This window comes from Hypanus sabinus, chromosome 12, assembly GCF_030144855.1.
Source record: "Hypanus sabinus isolate sHypSab1 chromosome 12, sHypSab1.hap1, whole genome shotgun sequence".
NCBI classification, from domain to species: domain Eukaryota; kingdom Metazoa; phylum Chordata; class Chondrichthyes; order Myliobatiformes; family Dasyatidae; genus Hypanus; species Hypanus sabinus.
Window position 1 is genome coordinate 85,331,469 of NC_082717.1, and position 21,677 is coordinate 85,353,145.

A 21,677-nucleotide genomic window follows, 5' to 3' on the forward strand; every position below is an offset into this window, starting at 1 on the left:
TTCTGATTACTAGTTAAGTATTAGTTGAAAGGAAAATCTAGAAAAATTAAGCGATTATCTTGTCTTTACAATCCAACTGGCTCACTGGTATCCTTTGGCAATGGACTACTGTTGCACTTGTCTGGTCTGGTTGTTCCACTACCCCAGCTCTACTCCTATATCGTTGCCTCTTCATGCCCTCTGCAGTGACGCATCAAGTCAGCCAATGACAACCAAGTTGGGAAGTGGATACAGAGTTTTCAGCTAACTGTGAGAATGAACAAACGCGTTAAAATGCTGAATCACAACAAGTTCACCAGCCACTGACCGAATAAACCAGTGGGGAGAGGCACTGCAAAGTGGCCAGAATATAGTATTCTTTCAGGTATGAGTCCATATCAGCGCAAGGACTGAAAGTATTTTCTGATTGCCAATTAAAAGAAAATCCAACAAGGTATATTTGGCTTTCCATGCACTTCAAAACTTACCTGCACAATGGCCAGTCTTGGGTGAAAACCTGGTTCATATTTCTTCAAGGCTACCAACTCTGCTTTACAGTTCAGAATTATTTGCCTGCGGCAAAGGAGAGATTCAAAATTTATACTGCATTTCAATATTTGATATAGACAGTAATATTTGATATTAGAGACAGTTGATACAGTACTGTGCTAAAGTCTTTGCACAAGCAAAAAAAAATTCTGTAAAGCAAAGATGTTTTCAAAAATAATGAAAAGTTTCAAAATATAATGTAACACCCTGGGAAAGGTTTCACTGATAACATAACAATTTTTCTGTAGAAGCAGTGTTTGAGTTAATGTTAGAGATAACAGGTGCTTTGGAATGTGAGCTGTCCAAAGAAGGGAGTGAGTCTTTCATGTTGTGTGCCTGACACCAGTGTGAACTGGGTCTTTTGGTATGGTGAGATGAAGGGAAGAGATGCCAGAGAGAAGAGGTTGTAAGGGGCAACCTGGAGCTGGGTCATGATTCAACGAAGCCCTGGGAGATCGAAGGAGGATCAGCAAAGGGGAAACTGTAAGCTCCAACTTGAGCACATCAGATTTTCATTAAAATGGGCCCTTTTTTTGCTTTTTCTTTACTATCCCTTTAGTCAAATTAAGAATTATAAAGCTAAAGCATTTGATTGTAGGCGGTACAGTTTGTTATTTCGTGGTACTTATTCGTAACAGGGTAACAAATCACACAGCATCCACACAAACAGGGGGCTTCGGGGTGGGCTTGCACCTCAATCTCATGTTAGGCAGGGCCAGAGATTGTATTCCCTAGACTTGCACAGCCGACGGAACCAGAGTGTTTCAATAAAAATATTACAATAAAGAGCAGTAAACAGTACAAAACTAAACCAAATTAATATTTTGTGTTATCACCCTTTGTCTTTAAAACTGCATCAATTCTCTTAGGTACGCTGTCATCTAGTTTTATAAGAAAATCAGCTGGTAGGTTGTTCCAAACACCTTGGAGAACTTGCCACAGTTCTTCTGCAGAATTTGGCTCCCTCACTTGTTTCTGTCTCTCCCAGACAGCCTCGATGATGTAGAGATCAGGGTTCTGTGGAAGCCATACCATCTGAAACCATATTAAAAAATCTAGGCTGCCTAATAATTTTGCACAGTACTGTACAGTCGACCCTCCTTATCCACGGGGGATTGGTTCCGGGACCCATCGCGGATACCAAAAAGTACGGATGCTCAAGTTCCTTATTTAACCCGTCAGTGTGGTGGACTTTAGGACCCGGTGGAACCCTGAACCTTATTTAACCGTTTTCACAGCAGTGGTCTTTAGGACTCGGCGGAGCTCTGAATCCACAGTGTTTCTGTCATTTAAAAAATCACGATTGAAAATAAGTGGAAATAATAAAACGATCGAAAAGAGGTAAAACACAATTAGTCATTGGAAAAGCGTTAGGTTACAGTCGGTCAACGTCTTAACAATTTTAGAGGACAATGTGAGAAAGGCCCTGCCCTGATGAAAGCTACAACTAATACTAAGCAACACAGTGGTTTAATTATTGAAATACATACATTTCTTAAATGTTTTATATGCATAGAAAGGTAAAATATATATTATGTATTATTGGAGTATAAAAGTTGCATTGTTTGCTGTGTAACCAAAACTATGTAGTCAGCTTTGAACTTGCTGTTTGCTATGCATGTATCCAATTTAGTAGGAGAATGAAATCTTAAGAATGTAGAAGACAATGGGGTGTTAATGAGGTAGCTAAGAGATGTAGATTAGAACATGATTAGGTCAATAGGTTGAAACAATAGTGGCAGATGTACTTGTGATACGCAACTGTAGACCGATTGGATATGCTAATGCAACTAAACCAGGAGATTGCTATAAAAAATGCTATGGACAAGGATCGGTGGGCAATCAGCGACTAGCTCAGGCATGGGCAAACTACGGCCTGCGGGCCATATGCGGCCCGTTAAGCTTTTTAATCCGGCCCGCAGAACTTGATGAAATTATATTAATAAACCTTGTTAATGTTTTTCCCCGCAATTCTGGCGTTTTTTCAATAGATGACGCACTCTGTATACATTTGTGGCGACCCATTTCCTGGCACATCCGAACCGGCTCACAATTAGCCAGCGTTGCGGCTAAGGGAGATTTGCGAGCACAGAGCTTTGGAGCCTCTGCGCCACGGGGGGCAGGTTGAGGGAGGCTTAAAAGTGAGGCTGGGGATTTCGAATAAAGTTTTTTTCTTCGACTGCAGTTACCAACTCCGTGTCGTAATTTTAGCACTGCATGTAGCACACCGCTACACAATTACCTTTGTTGAGGTGCAGCATATTACTCCACATTTGCGCTTTACTATTTGTTCGGCTCGACCTATTTATGTGAACAGGCGTTCAGCGTCATGAACATCAACAAAGCCAGCCACAGATCCAAGTTAACTGACCAACACCTCAGATCCATCCTGAGAATCGCCACAACAAAACTAAATCCAGACTTTGAAGCGCTGGCTAAAAAGGGAGACCAACAACACTGTTCCCACTGAAATTAAAAATAAGTTTCTTCGTTGTGTTATGTAAAAAATGCATTTGAAAATATTTTTTTCAATAAGCCTTACATGTTACATGTCATTTCTGTTAAGTGATGGACATGAGTAGTGCGCAGGTGCACGTACGTTCTCAAAATAAAAAATGCGCTCCAGATCAAATAACGCACTCCGCATACTGGCGCGCTGTCACTGTTCTGTCCTTGTGCTGGTCGTTGTTGAGTTTTGGCACAGGGGAAAATTGAATAAGGAGCAGGACAAGTAGACCTGCATCTCCTACCGTTTTTGAAATAAAGACAGGCAGGAGGAGAGTGATTAAGATAATATCTTGAAGGATAACAGAATTTTCAGTGCTTTAAAATAATAACTGTTACTATTAAAAAAAGCTGTATTTTATTCATTTAATTTTCAGTGTTTTAAAAGTCATTTCAATAAATAGCTAAATACCATAGGACTTCAAAGACAGATATTTTGTTGTAATGCATTTGTTCATTTTGAATTGAAATTAAAGCACGTTTTCTACATATCCCATGATATTTTATTTTCTCTTATGAGGTGTATTACCAAAACACTCCGTCCATCTGCTCCTGTCAAATTTTAGAACCCTTTGTGGCCCACAAGTCAAAAAGTTTGCCCACCCCTGGACTAGCTCAATGACTGTCTCAGCTTTGATTTGCAAATTAAAGTTTAACCCTTCTTGAAGAATCTTCTATGTCTCCTGGTCGTTTGTGGGGCACGAGAAACCACGACAATATTAAGACAAACGTTTGACTGACGCTAAATAATACTGGATGTAGCTGTTCCAACTTATTTAGTAAGAGAACCTCTGATTTTTTTTATCCCAATCCACGATAACCTACGCACAACTTCCCGTATACTTTAAATCATCTCTACATTACTTATAATACATAATGCAACGTAAATGCTATGTAAATAGTTGTTATACTGCATTGTTTAGGGAATAATGACAAGGAAAAATGCCTGTACATACTCGAAGAACAAGTGCTGGAAGAGTACTTCCCAGATTTCTCAATTCGCAGTTGGTTGAATTCACGCATGAGGAACTCGCAGATAAGGAGGGCCGACTGTATATACATTTTGTATCAATTGATATTAGAATGATAAGAGTAACAACAGAGAGAGAGTCCATTCAGCCTAGCTCGCCCATGCCAACCAAGATGCCCAAGTAAGCTGGTCCTATTTGTCCATATTTGGCCTGCATCCATCCAAACCTTTCCTATTGCATACTTATCCAAATGTATTTTATAATAGCGGTATGAATTGGTTTGAGCTTTTGATCCCCTTTTCTTCCAACCCAGCTGATTTAAAATGCACTAACTCTTCCAAAATTGTAGATACACACATGACCAGACTGTTGTGCTGCTCTGGAGTCAGAGCCCAAGCCAACACAGCAACTCTGAGCAAGGTCCCCCCCCCCCCCACCCCCTATTCTTGGCAGCAAGAAATTCAATCCGAAGAAATTATAATTCTGTTCTTGGCAAAAGAGTAGCACAATCTCAGACCCAAATTATCATTGTGCTTAAAATAACTATACACAAGAAAAATAAGCATATGTGGAAAAAGCTATCTGTAGAGGTGGGAAGGGGATGGACGGAGGCTCATTGTCCCAATACTCTGCGATTTTGATTTCAGATGTAGAGACTTGTGGAACCTTCCAGCCCAATGTGCCAACATCACCCAACTACAACCATGAGACCAATTAACCAACTAACCTGCACGTCTTTGGATTGTGGGAGGAAACCCACATGGTCATATGGGAGAACACACAAGCTCCTTACAGGCAGCAGTAGGAAATGAACCCAGATTGCTGGTGCTGTAATAGCATTACACTAACCACTATGTGCGCAGACACAGCATGGCCTCAGGACATAGAAACCACCATTTATTATTGCTGTCCAAGCAATAATTACCTACAATGACTAATGTCTGTGTGGAGAGAGTTCGGTAGATTTTCCCTTGAACACAAAGGTTTCTCTTGGATGCTTTGTTCCTCTCATATTCCATCAGCGTTTAAGTTAATAGTTTAATAAGTCTGTGCTGTCCCCATCATTGACAAGTAGTCGAATCTTGGGGAAGCTGAGGGAAGCGTGGAGAGAATAAAATGGACCTGTCGTAAATGGGTGGTTGATGGCCAGCACAGATTCAGTGGGTCAGAGAGCTGTTTCTGTGTTGTATGACTCCATGAAGCAGAACAAAGGATTTAATTCTGTTCTAAAATGAAAAAAAATCTCAAGGCCGTTTACAAAAAAATACAAGTTTCTCTCAAAAGTTACAAACATGATACAAAACGTTACAGAAATTACAGCACAGGAAGCCACTCTACTCTTGAACAGGTGTCAAAACTCATTCCCAACAACATCCTTGTAATTCTTTTAAAATCAAATTTTAAATGTTTCTCCATAGCTTTCTCTTTTGATCCCTACCACCAACACCCCCTAAAATTACAATTCAGTGAAAAAATCTTTCCTTCCATTTCTCCATAATGCACAGGTTAGGCACAGGAGTACGTTCAGCCAGAGACTCATTCCACCGAGATGCAACACTGAGCGTCATAGGAAGTCATTCCTGCCTGTGGCCATCAAACTTCACAACTCCTCCCTCAGAGTGTCAGACACTCTGAGCCAATAGGCTGGTCCTGGACTTATTTCCACTTGGCATGATTAATTATTTATTTATGGTTTTTTTGGCTATATTTCTACACTATTCTAGGTGCGACTGTAACAAAACCCAATTTCCCTCGGGATCAATAAAGTATGTCTGTCTGTAAACACCTTGGTGGAACATCATTCTGGTCAATTTTCAAACTTTCCTTTGTTCAAATACTTTCCTATAATGAAGCACCCAGAACAATAAACACTAATCCATAGCTTTGATTTTAACTAAGCACAGCAGTAGTCAGCACGTTTTAAGTGAACTCTAGCGGCAGAGTCAATATTTGTCAGAATATTTTGCTGTATCACCAGATGATTTGTTTAAATCATCTGAGCCTGACTCTACAGGCATCATAACCTGTGTGCGTGCGCAACTGGACATGCTCTCTGAGCCAGAAGCTAGCAGGTTCATGTGCCAACCAAGGGACCCCATCACAACATCAGTGAGAACTTTGGAACTGTGCTCAAGGATATGTTGAATCTTGTTGCTAACCACTCCCATAATCGCAATTTTCAACAGATAGGTGGTAGAAGAACAAAAGAAAAAGCATAGCACACAATCACGGAGACAGCAGCTTCAAAAACCAAACATGAGGAAATCTGCAGATGCTGAAAATTCAAACACGAGGTTCAAAAACCAAGCTGACTGATGCACCCCACAATCAATGAGGTCTCATCTTTCAGGCAAGATCTTTCTGGCTCTAATGCTTCCTCAAATGAACACAGACACTTTGAAAAGAGTTATCCTGGCCATCATTTAAACTGCCAACCAAAAATACTAAATTGTTCTTCTGGCCACTATCATGTGCCAATTAGTCACGTACAACATCACATGTTACTAGTCATACTTCCTATTACTCTTCAGAAGTATGTCATTGCAATGGAGTCATGAATAAGACTGTGCAAACACAGCTAACATTCACTGCTTTTGAAGTAGATTTTTTAAAAATATATACAAGGAACTATAGTCATCAGGTAATTACTTGCTGGGGAAACTGCCAAGAACCAGCAATCAACTTAACATGCTTTCTCAATGAGGAATCCTTGTTCCTATTAGGTGGCTCTGTTCTCTGCAATAGAACCAATTCTGTTTCTCAAACTCCAAAGACTTATCCCTGTGGCCATTCTTTATTGACTTGCCTGGGGCACTGGGTGAAGTGTTCTGTGGAAGACAATCTTCCCTACCACTACACAGTCTTCCCACACAAACAGGCACTAGCTGGGGGTCCAAGCCTGTACCCACTCCATATAGAACTGGAGTGACCCAGAGACAACCTGAGCAATACATTTAACCCTCTGCACACAAATTAAGGCCCTTTATACCCTCTCATCCCTTTTCCCCTCTCTAACCCATTTCCTGAATGCTAGCTTTCCACCTCCCCATAACCCTTTAAACTCCTCTGAAGCCCTTTTAAACCATCCTTACTCAAAGTTCAAAGTAAATTTATCATCAAAGTATGTCACAAAATAATCTCGAGATTCATTTTCACACAGGCATTCATAGTATAGAAAAGTACAGTACAGTCAATGAAAAATTACAAAGGTGCTAATATGCAAAAAATTGTAAAGTATTAAAATGCAAAAATACACAAATAATAAAAGATAATACCGAGAACACGAGTTGTGGAGTTTTTGAAAGCGAGTCCATAGATTGTGTTCAAAGATCGGCTCAGTGCTTATGGTGAATGAAGATATCCACGCTGGTTCAGCTGCCTGATGAGGGTAATAATTTAGTTTTCCAAATCCCAAACTTATTCCCTTTCCCTCTTCCATGCCAGGACCTCATTAAACCCATTTTCCTCTCATCCAAGGTGCAGTTTATCATCCACCTACATTCACTTTTCTCCAGCAGTTAAATCAGTGCAGAGAATGTGTTATAGATTAGCAGCATCCTGAAGTTAAGAAACTACTTTGCCGCCTTGGCAAAGTGATCCTTCACTGGGTGTTGAAGTGTTGACTATGTGTATAATTGTTAAGTATTAACAGTAATGTTGCAGCTCAATAAAACTCTGGTTAGGCCACATTTTGAATATTGCATTCAATTCTGGTCACCTCATTATAGTGGACAGTGGAAGCTTTACAGAGAATACAGAGATTCACCAGGATGCTGCCTGGATTAGAAAGCATGTCTTGTGAGGATAAATTGAGCAAGATAGGGCTTTTCTCTTTGGTGAAGAGGATGAGAAGTGATTTGATTGAAGTGTACAAGATGACAAGAGGCATGTTAGAGTAGACAGCAAAAGACTCCTCCCCCCCCCCAAGGCGAATATGGTTAATACAAGGGGGCATAATTTTAAATCGGGAGGGGAAGGGCATCAGAGATTTTTGTTTAAAAGAGTGGCTAGTGCATGGAGCCCAGGGATAGTGGTAGAGGTAGATACATTGGGGAGTTTTAAGACACATAAATGAAAGGCTATCTGGGAGTGAAGGGTTAGCTCAAACCTGGAACAGGTTAAAATATCGACACAACATTGTGGGCCAAAGGGTCTATATTGTTCTAGGTAACCCCTTTGCAGGCAAGAGTACAGAACACAAGGATGTAGAAAAAGATGGGATCCAAGCTGTAGTGCTTAACATTTGTGCTTATTAACTTAGCTGGGCTTCCAACAAATTTGTTTCAATCAGACCACCCAACAATATGGAAATCTGCCCAAATATGTCCTGCTCACAAAGATAAAATTAATAGACAATAGACAGCAGGTGTAGTAGGCCAATCGGCCCATCTAGCCAGCACCGCCATTCACTGTGATCATGGCTGATCATACACAATCAGTACCCCGTTCCTGTCCTCTCCCGCATTAGGGAGACCCTAACCCTAACCCTAACCCTGTCCTCTCCCCATATCCCTTGACCCCGCTATCTATAAGAGCTCTATCTAACTCTCTCTTGAAAGCATCCAGAGACTTGGCCTCCATTGTCTTCTGGGGCAGAGCATTCCACATATCCACCACTCTCTGGGTGAAAAAGTTTTTCAGCATCTCTGTTCTAAATGGCCTACCCCTTATTCTTAAACTGTGGCCTCTAGTTCTGGACTCACTCATCAGCGGGAACATGCTTCCTGCCTCCAGCGTGTCCAATCCCTTGATAACCTTATATGTTTCAATCAAATCCCCTCTCACCCTTCTAAATTCCAGTGTATACAAGCCCAGTCGCTCCAATCTTTCAACATATGACAGTCCCGCCATTCCAGGAATTAACCTTGTGAACCTACGCTGTACTCCCTCAATAGCAAGAATGCCCTTCCTCAAATTTGGAGACCAGAACTGTACACAATACTCCAGGTGGGGTCTCACCAGGGCCCTGTACAGCTGCAGAAGGACCTCTTCACTCCTATACTCAATTCCTCTTGTTATAAAGGCCAGCATGCCATTAGCTTTCTTCACTGCCTGCTGTACCTGTATGCTTGCTTTCATTGACTGATGTACAAGAATACCTAGATCTCCCTTTTCCTAACTTGACTCCATTTAGATTGTAATCTGCCTTCCTGTTCTTGCCACCAAAGTGGATAATCTCACATTTATCCACATTAAACTGCATCTGCCATACATTCGCCCACTCATCTCGCCTGTCCAAGTCACCCTGCATTCTCATAACATCCTCCTGACACCCAGCTTTGTGTCATCGGCAAATTTGCTAAGGTTACTTTTAATCCCTTATCGAAATCATTAATGTATATTGCAAACAGCTGCTGTCCCAGCACCGAGAACCTTGCAGTACCCCACTGGTCACAGCCTGCCATTCCGAAAGGGACCCATTAATCGCTACTCTGTTTCCTGTCAGCCAGCCAATATTCAATCCATGTCAGTACTCTGCCCCCAATACCATGTGCCCTAATTTTGCACACTAATCTCCTATATGGTACTTTATCAAAAGGTTTCTGGAAGTCCAGAAAAGTCTACATGCACTGGCTCCCCCTCGTCCATTTTCATAGCTACACCCTCAAAAAAAAACTCCAGAAGGTTAGTCAAGCATAATTTTCCCTTCATAAATCCATGCTGACTCAGACTGATCCTTCTACTGCTATCCGTGTCGTAATTTCCTCTTTTATAATTGACTCCAGCATCTTTCCCACTGGACACCAGGCTAACCTGTCTATAATTCCGTTTTCTCTCTCCCTCCCTTCTTGAAAAGTGGGACATTAGCCACCCTCCAATCCACAGGAACTGATCCTGAATCTATAGAACATTGGAAAATGATTACCAATGCATCCATGATTTCTAGAGCCACCTCCTTAAGTACCCTGGGATGCAGACCATCAGGTCCCAGGGACTTATCAGCCTTCAGACCCAACAGTCTATCCAACACCGTTTCTTGCCTAATATAAATTTCATTCAGTTCATCCATTCCCCTAGTTCCTTTGGCCACTATTACATCTGGGAGATTGTTTGTGTCTTCGCTAGTGAAGACAGATCCAAAGTACCTGTTCAACTCATCTGCCATTTCCTTGTTCCCCATAATAAATTCACCTGTTTCTGTCTTCAATGGCCCAATTTTGGTCTTTTTTTTAATTTCAATTTTGATTCCAGCTCATCATTGCAGGAATTTCTCAAGGTGATGCTGCGAGTCTAACTTCTTCAGCTGCTTTCCTTCACCCTGGGCTAAAATTTCAGGCATTAGCCCAACAGTCAATTTCACTGAACTGGACCTGAAATGGTCTGGTAAGAGGCAAAATAACATTCATCTCTCACATGCCATGGCCAGCTCCAATCCCTGGAAGGCAGTGGCATTATGATTGCTGAGATCGTACCATCAACCAGAAAGTTAACAGGATCAGATTTACAAGAGCAGGTTAGAGCTGCAGAATGTTGTGGGGAGCGATTTAGCTGCCAAATCAACAAAGACTTTCCCCAATCTACCAGGAACAAGAGAGTGACTCTACTGTCCTAAGATTAACTCCAACTGCACTCAAGAATTTTACCAAATAGAACAAAACAACCCAACTGACTGGTACTGCATCAACCACACGAGCAATCAGCCTCACCAGCAGTAACACATGGTTGCTTCTGCACTACTGACCCCAAACACAAGCAACCAGAACGTAATTAACTTGGGCAGTGTTTCAAGGCACTACGAAGCTCCACATCATGAGCAAAAATAGATGTGAAATATACAGTGGGCTATTTTCACTCATCTTTGTTTAGTCTGTACCCACACTCCACAGTTCAAACCCATATGGATGACTCTGCCACACCCCTTCCTCCTCTCCCCACACAACCTGTTGCCAATCCTCTCCATGCGTCTTTTTTTTAAATCAACAAACTGCTGGAGGAACTCAGCTGGTGAAGGAACAAAGGGACTATCAGTGTTTCAGGACGAGACCCAACATCAGGACCGAGAGCACACAGGAAAGGTAAGCTGTTTCCAGAGAGGAAGGAGCAAGGGACTGGAAGGTGATGGGTGGAACCACTGAGACCAGGACTTCATATTCCAGCCTACAACTAAATAACACAAACATTGATTTTTCAAGTTACACACACTATGATCCTTTCCCACTCCTCCTGATCCACCCAGGTTCTCTCTCCCCTCGTTCACCTTTGTCAATTTCTTCCCCCCCCCCCCCAACAATCACTCACTCTCACCTGGTTCTGCCTGCCCATCATTCAAACAACTATTCACCTGGGTTTCTTCTCCCTTGACATATCCTACCCGTCTCCTCTGTGCCAGCCTTTCTTTCTTTGGTTCTGCATCACTTTGCAGCCCATCTCTATCTACCCATTCATCCCACCCTACCAACTGGCTCCATCTGCCTAAGTTTGACCTCATCTGTTTCACCTACCACTCACTAATTTATCTTTAAACATCACTCTCCCCACTGCTGCCCCAGCATCATCTAACCCCCCCCCCCCCCCCTTCAGCACCTGGCATTTACCAACTGGTCTCGCCCCTCCATCACCTTCTGCATCTCTTTATTTTTTTGTATCTTCCCTCAACCGGGCGGGGTGGGGCCCAACCTTTTAAATTCCATGCGTCAATTTTTTCACGCACGAGTTCCATCGCGCCATACAACTCCTGTACCCTCACAATTCTTGTAAAAATGTTAATATAGAACTCGTGCGTGCAAAAAAATCGCATTTGAACTCGTGCGTGAAAAAATTGATGCATGGAAAGTAAAAGGTTAGCCACCCCTGCGAGTCTACACTTTAGTCCCACTCAACCACCCTTTTTGTTCAATATTCCAGTGACCGCATTATCTTGCGTATCTTGTTTAATCCCTCTTCTACACCGTGCATCCTTCTTGATCTCTCCCCAAACCATCCTAACCACCTCTTCTCTAAGCCGGATGTAAATACGCATTTCTTCAAGTAAGATATCTGCCTCCAGAATCCACAGCCGCACGTACCGTCTGCCAACGTGACCGAACACCATTACCCAGTATCTGACACATCCCTTCAGAACTTCCTGTGCCCAAACCGTCTGCCCCACTTCCCATTTTACATGAGCGTGTATGCCATTAAAAAAATACACACACACACAATGTCCGTGAAAACTAATGGCGAGTTCTCTGAATTTGTCGAAGAGGATGCTATAAAATTGCAAGTGACTCGCATCCCGGAATCCGGTTTACCTGATGCTCTTCGTCACGTCGGTGCAGGGGAGCTGGCGGCCGGCTGCCGACCCCTCCACGGCCCCGTGCTGGGTGCGGAGGGCGGTGAGCCGCGCAGCGCGACCCCCGAGCCCGAGCCCGGCCCCGGCCGGTAACCGGCAACGGCCCCTCGCCAGCTGCGTCCACATGGCTCGCGCGCTCCAACTGAGTGAGCCGCCGCCGCCGCCTCGCGCGGCCGCCTTCAGCCCCGCCCCCTTAAAGGGACCGCGCCCGGCGCAGCCTCCCGCCCCCTCCCCTTCCACAGGCGGCCTCGGCCTCCGGCCTGACTCTCGTCTCAGGGATGGGCCTGAGAGAAGGTAAGGCGGTAGCAGATACCTAGAGCAGTTATTTTCAAGTTAGGGTTAATATAACTGAAGGAGCTGCTATGATTCGGTATCATGTGTATAATGACTATGCTATCCCTAGGCAGAGTGGGGCGTGATTTTGATTAATAACCCTGGTGACGAAGACTGGATTATCTGCTTAAGAATAAAATCTGACTCAAATCAATCTCTCCCGAGAACTCAGTACTTCAGTATCCTTGGAAATCTATTTTGGACTTTAACAATGTTAAAGTATTCTTCAAGAAGATTTGCTAACTACCAGTGACCTCAAAAGACAATTCTTATTATAATCTGCCTTGGACATTTTCCTTCACAACTTCCCATTTTTACTTACTGAGCCATGTGCTGCCCATTCTGGTGCAATATTAACATTAAAACTGTATTTCTGCCTAGAATGTTGTTTGATTTTTTATTACACAGAACCTATCACATGCTGAATTGTCAGAAACACACTGAGTCTCAGCAATTTGCAGAACGGTAAACTTTATTTTTCGAGTCTGCAGAGTCGGACCCAACCAGCTCCTGCTAGATTGAGTGCCGAATTACACTTTGCAGTTTTTTATACCCTATTTGTTTACGATTTTGTGAGTTGCACCCATGTGAGGTGCAGACATTCTTCCTTAATCTCATTACAAAATTACAAATGTGACTACCCTTTGGCCCACTTATCAGCCTCAGCGCATTAACACCGTTATTGTTCAATCGTTAAGCATGTCTTCCCGTTACCTGTATCGCTTCTTTAATCAGCAAGCTATTGTTTCATCCTGATTTTGCAAATTGGTTTATACGTTGCCCTGCAAGTTGCTTTGCACGTTCTTTCTGTGTCAGCACATTCTAAATGGACTCCTTAAGAATCATTTCTCTCACTGAATATCCCAAATCTGGACAATAAAATGCCTACTGGGTACTTCATCTATTAAATGATTGAACTAGAAATCCAGAATAACTGATTCAGGGGTAAGATTTAAATTCCCACATGGCAGCATGAAATTTTTAAATTATTTTAATAAAATTAATCTGGAATAAAAAGCTATCAACTGTTTTGGTGACCTTTAAGACTGCAGTCTGTTGCAAAATGTAATTAGTATTCTAATGCTCATCTGAAACACAGAAAGAGGCCTTAGTGACTAACTCTATCATTCAATACAATCATAATCTCAATACCATAGTCATACTCTCTTAACGGCTTTTGCATTGAGAAATCTACCTACCTTCCTGGATATATTCAACAGCTTGGAAATAATTCCATAGGTTCACCACCCTTTTCATAGAAGAAAGTAATCTCAATCCTACAATAGTAATGCTTTGTTCTAGATTCTGGGATCCATTTGGCTGTCTGGCGAGAATTTTTCATGTTTCAGTAAATTCTCTTTTCATTCTTCAAAGCTAATGAACATAGCTGTAGTCAACCCAATCTGTCCTTACAATTCTGCCTTCCCAGGAACTGTTCTGGTGAACCTTACTCCAATTCCTCAAATAGCAAGTGCGTCTTTCTGGTAGGGAGAACAAAACTGCACACAATGTTGTCTCACCAAGGCCCTATATAACTGTGGCAAAACATCCTTGCTCTTATATTCAAATCCATTTGCCATCTCAACAGCTCACCTCACCTGTATCATTTTCAGTAATTGCTGTACAAGGCTCCCAAGTACATGAAATTTACATAATCTTATATTAAAATAATATTCTGTCTAATCCTGTAAAGATTTTCTGTGTCCTATTATCACAGCCTTTATAATTGACTTCAGCATTTTCTCTACTAATATTAGGTTAAAAAGGATTAGATTTCCTGGTTTTTCTTCTCTCCACCCTGCTACGTACCCGTGGGTATTTTGTACTTGTCACGTGACAGTGGTGTTGAAGCTATACTGGACTTAAGGTAGTGGTCCTGTGATGGTGGAGTGACGTTATTTTCCCACCAGTAGAGGTCATGTGACAGGTTTTTTCCCATAGGGTATAAAAGGTTGACCCCTCCCTGTTAGGAGGGGCAGTTCGTGGCTGGATTTGCCATTTTGACTCCATGCCACTGCGTGGTCCAATATTATGACGCAGTTTGGTTGAAAGGTGGAGTTTTATTTAAATGCCTAAAGTTTAAAAGGTCATTGCCGGCAGTTTCTTTATAATACTGCCCGTTAAAAATCAGTGGAGAGTGAAGATCGGAGTTCAGGAGTTAAAAGATTGAGGAAATTTGATTTTGATGGTGAAACAGGTTCGACCTTGTTTGATCCTCATTCGGAAGGAATTCGTTGGCTGTGCCCGTGGTAATCCCTGCAAATAATAGCAGAAAGGGTTGGGTACATTTTGTCAAGGAAAGGTCAGTGCCTTTAAGCCGTTTCATTTTCATCTTCGTAAATTCTCCGGGAAAAGTATAGTTCGACTGGGAACCGCAGCAACACGATGTGAAAGAGAATTTAAACCGTCTAAAAAGTCTTTCCTTTACTGGACTGTAAGCATTTTGAACTTTTGCAGTACTACTTTGAAGAACTGTTTTTGCAACATCGCTTTAAGAATTGTTTTCGCTTTATTCCTTTAAGAACTGTTTAAGCTTTATCGCTTTAAGAGCACAGCAGCTGATTTCCAGTTGCGTAAGTCATTTGTTTACTTTTAGGGGGTTTGTTTGTCAGTGTTTAATAAATGTTTTATTTGTTATTAAAAACCCTGCATCACTTATATATTTATTGTTGCTGAATCCGTAACATAAATATGGGAGCTGTATCCGGGATCAACCATTTTTGAGTTTAAATTCTTGTTAAATTTTGAATCGGTGTTTTGGAAAGGGGGAATACTCGATTCTTTTGTTTGATTGGCTTGTGTGTGGTATTCGGCAACAATGAATATTGATGAGTTTCTGGCTTGGCCAGATGCGGAAATTGTTGGCGAAGACGAAAAAAAATCAGGTGTCTGAGATAGCTAGTAGTTTGGAACTTAAAGATATTTCGAGGTCTACATCAAAGGCTCTAATACAGAGAAGAATCGTGTCACACTATGTAGATTCGGGTGATTTTGATGAATCGATATTAGGGTCGTTTCCAATAAGTAATCTAGAGATGCAGTTGCAAATCGAACAAATGAAGTTGGAACAAAGTAAAGCAGAATTGGTGCGTTGTAGGTTAGAAGCTGATAATAAAAAGAGGGAATTTGAATATGCAATGGCGGAATTAAGGTCTGAGAATCAGACTTCTGGTTCTAGAAAACGGTTTGTTGCTAGTCAAGAAATTAAATTGGTTCCTCCATTTAGTGAATCAGAAGTAGAAAGATATTTCCAACATTTTGAAACGATTGCTCAGATTTCAGAGTGGTCGAAAGATAAATGGGCAGTGTTGTTACAGAGTGTAATTAAAGGCAAAGCAGAACAAGATTATACAGCTTTAACTGTTGTGCAAGCACTAGATTATGATATTGTGATTTTTGAAAGCATACGAATTGGTCCCAGAAGCGTATAGAGAAAGATTCAGAAGTTTGAAGAAGTCTGTGAAAAAAACTTATGTGGAATTTGCCTATGATAAAGCTGTGTGTTTTGAGAGATGGGTTTCCTCAAAAAATGTAAATGGGGACTATAATACATTGAAAGAGCTAATTTTAATGGAGGAATTTAAAAGAAGCATTCCTGTTGAAGTAAGGACCTACTTAAATGAGAGCGATACTGATACATTGCAGGACTCTGCTAGATTAGCTGATGAGTATGTTTTAATCCATAAGAACAAATTTCCTCAGGGCAGAATTTTAGGAGGAAAAATAACACAGAGACTCAAGGTAAATCAGAAATTAAAACAGAAGTTAATGAGAAAGGTAAGGAGGAAGGAAAACCCGTGAAGGAAAGACAGTTTGGTCTTATTTGTAACTATTGTAGGAAGCCTGGCCATGTAATAGCTAACTGTTTCAGTTTGAAAAAGAAAGAGAAGGAAGCAGTTCCAGATGCTTGTGTACAACATGCTGAAGCACCTGTAAAATTACAGGGTTTGATAAACACAAATGAGGTTTTGTTAGAGTCTCACCAAGTTAGAAAGGGATATGATCATTTTATAACTGAGGGGTTTGTATCCTTGAAAGAAGGATCTATTCCGGGGCCAATAAAAATCCTTGGGGATACTGGAGCTTCTCAATCACTGATGTTAGACAGTGTATTGAAGTTTAATGAAGAGTCTGATATTGGTGAGGTAAATTATATACAAGGTGTTGGGAGTGTTTTTATGCCTGTACATTTGCATAAAGTAAATTTAAAGTCAGGGTTAGTTACAGGATTTGTTAAAGTAGGATTACAGCCTAGCTTACCTGTGAAGGATATTTCTTCATTGTTAGGTAATGACTTGGCAGGTGGACAAGTTTTTCCTGAAGTGCATTTGACAATGGAGTCAGAGGAACCACAGATGAATTCTAATTCCTGTGTTGTGATTAGAGCTATGGCTAAAAAGATTGATGCGCAGAATGAGGTTGTTACTCATGACTGTTCAACTCAGGATTCGAGTTTTGAGGATGTGTCAGAGACTTTCTTACCTTCATTGTTTGAACAAGATTCTTGGAGTAAGTCTAACTATGAAGATTTATCTCTGTCTCGGAAGGAAATGATAGCAGAGCAGAGTAGAGACCCTGAGATTATAAAATTCAGAGAACAAGCTCTACTAGATAGTGAAATTGAGAAGGTGCCAGTAGGATATTACTTGGAAAAAGGAGTGTTGATGAAGAAGTGGAGACCACCTACAATTCCTGCAAGTGATGAATGGAGTATTGTTTACCAGGTAGTTGTCCCTAAAGCTTATCGAAATGAGATTTTGACTTTAGCTCATAGTGTGCCCTTAGGTGGACATCAAGGGGTAAGGAAAACTGTGGACAAGATTTTAAAACATTTTTACTGGCCTGGTCTAAGAAAAGATGTGGCAATGTTTTGTAGAACGTGCCATACTTGTCAAATTGTGGGTAAACCAAATCAAGTTACATCAGTGACTCCATTACAACCTATTCCAGCATTTGATGAACCGTTTTCTAAAGTTATTATAGATTGTGTAGGGCCATTACCAAAGACAAAAACTGGTTATCAGTACTTGTTGACTATCATGTGTACTTCGTCTAGGTTTCCAGAGGCAGTACCACTTAGGAATATAACAGCTAAAACTGTGACAAAGGCTCTTATAAAATTCTTCACTTATTTTGGATTACCTAAGGAAATACAAACTGATCAAGGCAGTAATTTTATGTCTGGATTGTTTCAACAGATAGTTTATAAATTGGGAGCGAAGCAAATCACTTCGTCTGCATACCATCCGGAATCGCAAGCTGCCTTGGAGAGGTTTCATTCTACCCTCAGGAATATGATTAGGACATATTGTGTGGAAAATGAAAGTGATTGGGATGAGGGTATAAACTTACTTTTATTTGCAGTAAGGGAATCAGTACAAGAATCTTTAGGTTTTAGTCCATTTGAACGTATTTGGGCATAGAGTTAGAGGACCTTTATCTTTATTAAAAGAACAGTAGATTAGTAAGGAAGTACACACTAATTTGTTGGACTATGTTTTGAAATTAAGGGCAGGTTACATAAAGCTTGTAGCTTAGCCAAGGAAAATTTAAAATTGGCTTAGGAGAAATTGAAAACTTGGTACGATAAAGAAGCTAGGATGAGGAAGTTAAGATAAGATAAGGTGCTGGTTCTTCTCCCAGGGCAAACAAATCCTTTACAAGCTAGATTTCATGGTCCTTATGAAATTGTGTCTAAAATCAATGATGTGGATTACGTGATTAAAAACTCCAGATCGTAGAAGGCCAACACAACTTTGCCATATAAATATGATAAAGCCATATTGTGAGAAACAATCTGCTACTGTGACTGTGGTTAATAATAATGAATTTGATTTAACTAGGAACGTGATAGATGATTCATCTGAATTTCATTCTAAATCCAACATTGTTTCTGTCAGGTTACCAAACTCAACCATTCTGGAAAATATTGATGAGAAATTAACACATTTACAGCCAGAGCAGAAACAGCAGATGAAGCAATTAATAAGGATTTGTTTCCAGACGTTCCAAGAAGGAGTACTATAGCTATAGCTGGATTTGCCATTTTGACTCCATGCCACTGCGTGGTCCAATATTATGACGCAGTTTGGTTGAAAGGTGGAGTTTTATTTAATGCCGAAAGTTTAAAAGGTCATTGCCGGCAGTTTCTTTATAATACTGCCCATTAAAAATTAGTGGAAAGTGAAGATCGGAGTTCGGGAGTTAAAAGATCGGGGAAAGTCAATTTCGATGGTGAAAGATAACTGAAGAACTGTTTTTGCGACATCGCTTTAAGAACTGTTTTCGCTTTATTCCTTTAAGAACTGTTTAAGCTTTGTTGCTTTAAGAACTGTTTAAGCTGCCGCACAGCAGCTGATTTCAGGTTGCATTAGTTGTTTGTTTATTTTTTGGGGGTTTGTTTTTCAGTGTTTAATAAATGTTTTTTTATATAAAAAAAGCCCTGCCTCACTTATATATTTATTGTTGCTGAATCCATAACAACCCTGACACTGTAAACTTCGGCACGCAGATAATAATCCTTGGGAATTCATTAGCATTCAGTCCCATTAATTTCTCCAGCGTAACTTTAAAAAAGGTACTAATTTCCCCCTTTCCATTAGATTCCTGGCTCACCAGCATCACTGGAAAGTCATTTATATTCTCTATCATGAAGACAGAAAGGAAGTACTAGTTTAACTGTGAGAGTTCTTTCCCATTATTAATTCTCACGTTTGTGACTGCAAATGACTAAATTAGAAAGTTTTCCACCTTAAATATCCAGACTAATCTATCCAGAAAGAAACTATTAGCGAACTGTGACATTTCCATAGTTAATTGTTTGTGGCTGTAAAGGACTGAATTAGAAAATTTCCAGCTTAACTGGTCTGACCTTAAGCAGAATCCACACTAATAGCCATTTTTAACTGGTTCTCCTAGATGTCTGAACAATTCATTCCCCTCAATATGATTTAATAATAGCCATTACATCTTCTCAACCTATAAGCAAAACATTAAAAACTGTATTCACAGTTGTAATGTAAAACAGCTGCTAAATTGTACAGTATTTTCTCTCATGATAACCAGTTTCTTTAGCTGATATCAGACGAATGATAAATATTGGCCATAATATTATACTGTAGCGGTGTGCTACAAACAGCGCTAAAATTACGACACGGAGTCGGTTCGCATACGCTAGGAAATGAGCCGCCACATAACCCCCCCCCAGAACCGGCGATACACCCCCCAATGTCCACAGCCTGGGCCAGAACCTGCTTGGGCGGTCGGCCTCTGCGCCGAGGCGCCGGAAACTCGGCCGGTTGCGCCAGGTCCACATGGGCCGGCTTGAGGCGGTCCACCGTGAAAACCTCCTCCTTCCCCCCAACGTCCAGCACGAACGTGGACCCGTTGTTCCGGAGCACCGTAAACGGCCCCTCGTATGGCCGCTGCAGCGGTGGCCGATGCCCGCCCCTTCGTACAAACACAAACTTACAGTTCCGTAGGTCTTCGGGTACGCAGGTCGGGTGCCGCCCATGCTGTGAAGTGGGTATGGGGGCCAGGTTACCGAGCTTCTCGCGAAGTCTGCCCAGGACTGCAGCGGGTTCTTCCTCTTGCCCCCTCGGGGCTGGTAGGAACTCCCCGGGGACGGCCAGGGGCGCGCCGTATACCAACTCGGCCGACGAGGCGTGCAGGTCGTCCTTGGGCGCTGTGCGGATGCCGAGAAGGACCCAGGGAAGCTCGTCCGCCCAGTTGGCTCCTCGCAGGCGGGCCATGAGGGCCGACTTCAGGTGACGGTGGAAACGCTCCACTAGCCCGTTCGACTGTGGGTGGTAGGCAGTGGTGTGGTGCAGCTGAGTCCCCAAAAGGCTGGCCATAGCTGACCACAGGCTGGAGGTGAACTGGGCGCCTCTGTCGGAGGTAATGTGGGCTGGTACACCAAAGCGGGATATCCAGGTGGCGATCAGGGCTCGGGCGCAAGATTCGGAGGTGGTGTCGGTGAGCGGGACCGCCTCTGGCCATCTTGTGAACCGGTCCACGATAGTCAGGAGGTAACGCGCTCCGCGCGACACTGGCAGGGGGCCCACGATATCCACATGAATGTGGTCGAAACGCCGGTGGGCGGGATGGAACTGCTGCGGTGGGGCTTTGGTGTGCCGCTGAACCTTGGCCGTCTGGCAGTGCATGCACGTCCTGGCCCATTCACTGACCTGTTTGCGGAGTCCGTGCCAAACGAACCTGCTGGAAACCATCCGGACAGTTGTCCGGATGGAGGGATGCGCCAAGTTATGAATGGAGTCGAAAACACGTCGCCGCCAGGCTGCGGGGACGACCGGACGGGGCTGGTTGGTGGCGACGTCACAGAGTAGGGTCCTCTCACCTGGGCCCACGGGGAAGTCCTGGAGCTGCAAACCAGAGACTGCAGTCCTGTAACTCGGAATCTCCTCATCTACCTGCTGTGCCTCTGCCAGTGCCTCAAAGTCTACCCCTTGGGAAAGGGCATGAACGGTAGGGCGAGAGAGCGCATCCGCCACGACATTGTCCTTACCCGAGACGTGCCGGACATCCGTTGTGTATTCAGAGATGTAGGACAGGTGGCGTTGCTGGCGGGATGACCAGGGGTCGGATGCTTTCGTAAACGCAAAGGTAAGCGGTTTGTGGTCCGTGAACGCGGTGAAGGGCCGACCTTCTAGGAAGTACCTGAAATGCCAGATTGCCAGGTAGAGCGCCAACAGTTCCCGGTCAAAAGCACTGTACTTGAGCTCGGGTGGCCGCAGGTGTTTGCTGAAAAACGCCAGGGGTTGCCAGCGACCTGCGATGAGCTGCTCCAGCACCCCACCGACTGCCGTGTTTGATGCGTCCACTGTGAGGGCGGTAGGGGTGTCCATTCTGGGATGTACTAGCATTGCGGCGTCAGCCAAAGCTTCCTTCGTTTGAACGAAAGCGGCGGCGGACTCCTCGTCCCAGGTAATGTCCTTGCTCGGACCCGACATCAGGGCGAACAGGGGGCGCATGATCCGGGCAGCTGAAGGGAGGAAGCGGCGGTAGAAATTGACCATACCTACGAATTCCTGAAGGCCTTTGACCGTGGT

General features: G+C 42.7%; 1 protein-coding gene across 1 annotated transcript in view; it reads right to left on the minus strand.

Annotated features, from left to right (window-relative positions):
* Positions 1 to 12,405, minus strand: part of mthfd1l (methylenetetrahydrofolate dehydrogenase (NADP+ dependent) 1 like) — a 162,381-nt gene extending 149,976 nt beyond the window's left edge. The window contains exons 1-2 of the mRNA XM_059986365.1: positions 12,236 to 12,405; positions 468 to 552 (exon numbers count right to left, since the gene is read on the minus strand). Of these exons, the coding sequence (XP_059842348.1) occupies positions 468 to 552; positions 12,236 to 12,402 (252 nt within the window). The 5' untranslated portion in view covers positions 12,403 to 12,405. The remainder of the gene's footprint in view (positions 1 to 467; positions 553 to 12,235) is intronic.
* Between the last annotated feature and the right edge of the window lie 9,272 nt (positions 12,406 to 21,677).